At 40.7% G+C, this 6,715-nt stretch overlaps 1 protein-coding gene across 2 annotated transcripts; it reads right to left on the minus strand.

Annotated features, from left to right (window-relative positions):
• Positions 1-763: 763 nt before the first annotated feature.
• On the minus strand, positions 764-5,840 carry LOC119899621 (pannexin-1-like). 2 transcript variants are annotated; one of them, XM_038714244.1, is made up of 6 exons: positions 5,468-5,840; positions 3,567-3,688; positions 3,033-3,232; positions 1,683-2,187; positions 1,430-1,589; positions 764-1,334 (listed from the first exon to the last, which is right to left on the minus strand). In XM_038714244.1, exons 1-5 carry the CDS (start codon positions 5,646-5,648, stop codon positions 1,440-1,442), a joined length of 1,158 nt encoding a protein of 385 aa, XP_038570172.1. In that variant the 5' UTR covers positions 5,649-5,840; the 3' UTR covers positions 764-1,334; positions 1,430-1,439. The 2 variants fall into 2 exon arrangements, with proteins under 2 accessions (XP_038570172.1, XP_038570171.1); XM_038714243.1 differs by having other exon boundaries at positions 1,683-2,190.
• Between the last annotated feature and the right edge of the window lie 875 nt (positions 5,841-6,715).

Here is a 6,715-nt window from a genome sequence, read left to right on the forward strand (position 1 = left end):
ACGAACTTGTAGCCACGGGAGGCGGGGCTCCTAACTGACAGCACTGAGCTCTGAAGTGAACTTACGTTGGTCCTGTCGCCACCTGTTGTCCTGCAATGGTGCAATAACAACAAAGCAGTAATGTCTGTGAGTCCTCCGACGTTTTCATGCAAGACTGTGGAAGTTAAAAGTATACTTTTGTTTTTTACTTCTGTTATCATTTTAGAAGGTAATTTAAAAAAAAATTGGCAATGACTGATGATTGAATAAAAACAATGGGGAACAACTGGAACAATAAGGGTGAAATACTGGAATGCATGATTGTTAGTAGGCCAATTAGGTTATACATTCCTTGCAAAAAAAACAACATGCATTTATTGTTTTTCATATGCTGCTTCAATGTTCATTTCATGATCCCCATGAAAGGTTTATGAATGTACTGTTATTATGTGGTACTTACATGAAGGATATCATATATTAATGTTAAGTATTATATTTGGTAATGAAATGAAAGACTCCTTATTGAAATCATTGAGAACAACATTCTATAATTGTATAAGGGCTTTAGCTCTGGCAATAATTAATACTGACATTTTATTCCCCCCAAAGAATAGTCATTCATCTTTCACGCACACTGCAGAGCTGCAATCTGTTTGTCAGTTTGGACAACCCAGGGTCTTGTTATACTTTCAGCATACAGATACAGTATTCCACCTGTTGTTAACAGCACATTTAAGCACAAATAATCACATGCTTGACAGTCAAGACAAGGCTAGTCCAGTGGTTCTTATAATACCAAACAATTCATGTTTATTCTATGATTACTTTGGATGGACAAACTTTCATCAATCACTACATCTTCTTCCTCCCACCTCAACTACAAATACATCTAAACGCTGTGTTGAGAAACTTCTCTCACTCTAAAATGAAGGGCAGGAAGTCGGCTCTGTACAGAATTCAGTCCAAGCAACATGGCTTATCTTATACATTATGACTGGAATGCATATAAGATCCTGAGAAAAGTAGCATTTAGCATAGAAAAAAATAGAAACAGGAATTTCATTTCAGAAAGAAATAAAACAAGGTCAGCGGTCAGCAGCAGATCACTCCAGACCTGAGACACATGTCCTTGGAGTTTTAACATTTATAAAAATTGAGGCATCGGAGAGGTAAAATGTCTGTTGGTCAAACTACAGCCTGTCAATGAGTATAGGCCTCCTCTGTTTTTGCTATAGATTATACCACCAGAAATTCAGATAAAGATAAGAGCACAGGTTTTTCTCCCAGTTCTTCTTTTCCGCCACAGCAGGGCGATTCCTCATCAGGTCAATCATTCAGTAACAAAGTAGAGAGATCTAAAGGAAAATAAAACAATTTCAAGGTTAAATCCACCACATTATCAGTTCATCTCACTTGTTACACAGCCAGAAGACTAAATGTTCTTCCTTACCTCAGAGGAATCATTCTTCGGCTTTAGTTGTTTCTTCGTTGTTTTTGCGTGAGCATGTCTTCTTACTGTCTAACACATCGGTCTTCACCTGACCCAGAGTGCGCAGTAGGCACATGGTGTCAAACCCCTCATCACCAGCCTCTTGCAACAACTCAAGCACCTGTAAATAAGACATGTTATGCATTTTTTAAAAGCAAAAACAACAGCAAACACAGGTGGCATACTTAACCACAGTATCTGTGCTGGGACCCACCTGCAGACACTTAAACGATTTGAGTTCGCTCAGGTTCTCCTGCAGGAACAATAGATAGATGCTGAGGTCGTTGTAAAAGGGTGTGACCGCACCCAAAGCACCAAAGCCCGGCAGCATCTCATAAGGCCGGAGGAAGCCGGAGCTCTGGCGAGCTGGTCCCAGAGCAGCGTACACCACCAGGGGAGCAAGAAGCACATACACCCCCAAGTTGATGTAGCTGAGCAGCCTGAAGACACCCACTGCCACGAGCTTACACTGGACAGCAGACGGCACCATGCTGTCATTCTTCAGCACCCCCGTACGCAGGTCACAGGGAAACTCATCCGTGAGAGAGGCCAGTCGGATGTAGTAGCCAAGGTAGAGGCAGGCCAGCAGGAGGATCAGCAGAGTCAGGCCCCGGCATGCAAGGTACTTGACCACAAGGCAGCGAGAGAAGCGCTTGGTCTTCAGGTACTGCTCCACTAAAGGGTATTTGAAGCAACCCTCTGTCAGGTCCAAGGCACTGCTGCTGAAAAAGGCACATGGGCATACGAGCACAAGGTGAAAAGACCTCTATGTTTAGGATATGTAATAGTATTTAGCTGAATAGTGAGCAATAAATACAGTTCCCTACCACATCAGGATCATCTTACATGACCAAAATATCCCCCTAAGCTTATTCAGTGCTGATTTACCATAAACTCAGTCTGATATTATTTACGACTACAAACACAACATGTCTCATTAAACTTTTTAAGCAGTGGCAGTCTGGCTATCTAGAATACCGGGACAATTACCGGCCAACCTACAGGCCAGTGGGCCACCTTCCTTAGCCTATACTTTTTTACTAACAATGAAAAAGTTGGCAGAATGTTGAGCAACACAGGCCAAACCCCCCTTTTCCCAAGACCTGTTGGTCTACTCTAAATGAAACTTTTACTTTTACTTTTACTCCCAGTCCGTCCATGTTTTTAAGTCATTCACTGGCCTCAGTGATCTAATAATAATCCAAATCAAAGCCCTTTTGAGTAGATTTTGTACCACCACATTTCAGCAACATTGCCACTGGGGTGGCACCAAAGAAGGAACATTCTCATCAGTGTCATTTTCAGATGCAACAGCCTGCTGTTTTCAAACCTGCCCAGCACCAAATAGCAGACAAAGTTAGCAACTAGCTGGTGAACATATTAGAGCATTTACCAGATAAAGAACAGATAGCCTATTTCTGGAGTTTGTGGAGACCAAAGCAGAGTTAGGAGGAGAGTAAATGTTGGAGATTTGTCTAATGGCCAGAAACACGACTCCAAATGAATGCTAGTGTTGCTCCATATATGCTGAATGTGCGCATTGGAAACTGTTTGCTGATATTACCTTGGGGTGTCTTCAGGTGCACCTTTGCCATCTAAGGATGCTAGATTCTTGGCCAGTCTGATGGCACGATTATAAAAGCGGTCCAGCTCCTCCATGATGAAGTTGAGGTCAGAGGAGAGGTGCGGAGCTGCAGTGAAACGCCAGAACAAGGCCGGGATGTACAAGAGGATGGCTAGTAAGAGCAGGATGTATGGGAAGAACTGAATCACAGAAAGAGAGAAAACAGAACAGAAAAAAATTGCATCAGACGTTAGTATGACTAACCTTAGAAAGCATGCATTTAACTTTATGAAGCTGTGTAAGAAATGTGTAGTCAGTTTCAAGCCTCTCTCGTTGGTCAAGGGACTAATAAAATTACATTAAAGAATAAAATGGTCAATGTAGCTGAAAATTGAAAAGACGCTTAATTACCCCAAACTTGACTTAACATTATTTGGACTGGGAAAAACAAACATCCCAATGCCAACACAATCACACTGTCAGAACTGATGATTCTCACTGGCAGTGCATGTTGGGGAGGGGTGGCTTTAGTACCTTGTGCAGCCATAGTGGTGAACTGTCAGCTTGTTGCTGTACTGCTGCCCAACAAAATGAGTCCACATATGCGGCCTGTCTCCAAGAGAAGTTAGTGGGAGCGAAGCAGCTGATCTGGGTACCTGGATGAGAGAAGTTAAGAAACAGTCAGAGCTGACAGGCACTTTGGTGATTCAGCAAAGAGAAACAAACAACTGTCAACCCCCCTCCTCTGCACTCATGGCTTGATCTTCAGCATACTTTGTGTCACTAATTATGCCATCCCCTATTATGGTGGGTGTACAGTGGGGAAGTTCAATCAGCCATGTACAATTCACAAATGACCCACATAGTCAACAGACAGTAATCTTCTGGCAGAACAGGGGCTGCCATATTTTTATTACTGGTGCTTTTTAATCAAACTCATACAGCATATTCTCACCACAGAATTCTCTATTCCATCTATGACATAGTCCGCCAATCAATTATAGCATTAGTCACAATAGTACTAGTTATATAAAGTAAGTCAACTTATAGCGCTTGTAGCGTGAAGCAATGGGGTTTCACATAATGGTAGGGAAGCTAATTCTATCAACCGCAACTTTTAGAAGTTTTGCATGCAAATACAAATGTCCAACACAAAACGCTCAATTATTTGATTATAGATGGAAAAGTCACATCACATTTGCAATATATATTTTCAGCCACTTTTATTATGTCAAATACCATAGTATTTATTTAAAACATGAGCACTGCTATCATTTAAAGAATGCATCTCTTCCATACACACGACCAGCTGTGACATGTCTTTATAGAGTGCATTGGCTTGTTTTAGTGTTACCATCATTATTAAAAACAATCATGGTTTGCTTAACTTGAGATCTTTTCTACTTAGTTTCTATTGAAACACTTTGACTAGTTGAGTTATTTTAATGATTCACTAATAATGCACAGAAGTCTGAACTGTGTGAATCTGTCAATAAGTGTGAATAATAAAATGAATAATCGCTGGATTCTATTCAGCTGCTTTAGTTTTATGGCACACTGTATACTGTAGAGGCTTAGTGGGACACTTGAACAGAACAGAGACATTGTTAATGTTAGTAACTGCTTCTCCTGTTATGACAAGTCAAACAGTCTGTTGTGAAAAAGGCCTACATATAAGTAACAATCTCTCTTGCGTCGCCTCCTTTGTGAGTGCCATATATTTAATAAGGAAAAATCTATGTGAGATTTTGTCTATAATGTGCATTCACTTCATTTGTATTGTGTGTGATAACAATAGAATTCATTTATGTCTTTCAGTCATAGCAGCACAGTAAAAGTTCTCTCAAGGCTTACAGTGTAATGGATAGCCTACATCCTATCTGGGATCTCAAGCAGGACTGGCAGTCCTAGCAGATAATGATAACAACAGACTGTGGGCATTATGACCAAAGAAGATTATGTAGACTTGTTAAACTGCTGATGGCGCTGGAGATATTTTATTTTTACACTGAAAAGGGGGTCGTGAACATACATTGATTTGTGTGAGCCATCCAAAAGCCCATATTGCACCAGCTTATCCACATGATTACAGTACAGACGTCTCTGTCAGTATGTCGAAGCCTGCCTTGCGGTCCTGGCGTGAGATGAGCAGAAGGGTGGAGACTTAAACCACACCTTCTCCTGTATTTACACCTCTCTCTTTCTGGCCATTTGCTAAATGTAACTCCCCTACATGCATAAATATCACATTGCTTCATCCACCGCTTCATGTAAGGGCGGTGTAACTGAAACAAATGTGCTACAACACTAACAAAGGGAGAGAGAGACAAGAAAGCTCAGGATGTCCATCGACCCGCCCATGCATTATTCTACATGGTGAAACTCAAAGGGGGTTTAACCTCAGATGATGAAGGCGCACAAATTCAACAACTCACCCACAGACACCTCTTGAGCAAAGGCGAGTGAGATGAGAAACAGAGGCAGTCCCACCGCTAGAAACGTAACTATTTTGTCCACCGCCAGCTCCAGACGCACCCCTTTGTACTTCGCCTCCGTGGGGTCCTTCAGCAAAAAGTCGGAAAAAACATACTCGGTGGCTACGTGGGCAATCGCCATGATGGACGGGAACAATAAGCCGGTGTTGTCTAATTGATGGGAGAGTCCGTCTCTTTTCAATTAGCCAACAGCGAACTGCGTCTGACGTTTAAATTAATGAAAGAAAATCTACCGTCATTGTTTGCACAGATCTCCATTCACAACTGGGACTGACTGACTGAACCTGCTGTCCCGTTACTGTTTCCCAGACATCACAGGCAACCGGGGGGGGGTCGACTACCTGCCCCCAGAGGGCGCTATCGGGGCTTTTACTGCACCTGCCAGGCTGCTATTAGAGTCAATTAGCCTATATGATAGCCTTTCATTTTAAGTGACTTTTCTCTAATGATTTATTAACAGTTTTTATGTTTTTGGGTAGTAATTTTATTCAATGGAGGAAGAAGTATTCAGGTAAGTATTCAGCCAGAAAATGTAATGTAAAAATACTCACAGGTGAGTACATACATTCTGCAAAATGAGTACAATAGCTCAGTAGGCTACTATTATATTACTGTATTATTATTAATAATGTATTAATACGTATCCAGCATTTAAATGTCCAATATACTGTTGAATGGTTTAATCTATAACAAATCATATTTTAATATGACCAAACTATGTTTGTGTTTCTATGTCTGTAAAGTATGAGCCTATTGATATCAGTCAAATAAATGTAGTGGATTTAAAAGTGCAATGTTTCCCTCTAAAATACAGTAAAGTAGCTAAAAGAAGGACCGTTAAATGAAAATACTCGAAAAATTGTATGGCAAACGAATGGCAAAATCTACAGTTCGGGGGAAAGGGAAGGTAATTATTCAATCTGAAGACTGTTTTTTGGTGGCTAATAGAGAAAAGTTATAACCTTGACGGGCAGGTACTTTGTACAACCATGAGGGTTTCAACAATGATTTTTTTTTTTTATCCAAAAAAATGCAGAAGAATGTAATTCAGTAAAGCGACTGAGAGCTGTAGCTGAGTTATTTTAACATTAAACTGTAAGCGTGCCCATCTGCAATGAACACATGACATTAATAGATTAGAACACTTTATTAACGTTAATCCTCAATATCATTGATAAAATGCATGAT

This window comes from Micropterus salmoides, unplaced genomic scaffold, assembly GCF_014851395.1.
Source record: "Micropterus salmoides isolate LMB-PRFRI ecotype aquatic unplaced genomic scaffold, ASM1485139v1 Ms_hic_scaffold_12, whole genome shotgun sequence".
NCBI lineage: Eukaryota > Metazoa > Chordata > Actinopteri > Centrarchiformes > Centrarchidae > Micropterus > Micropterus salmoides.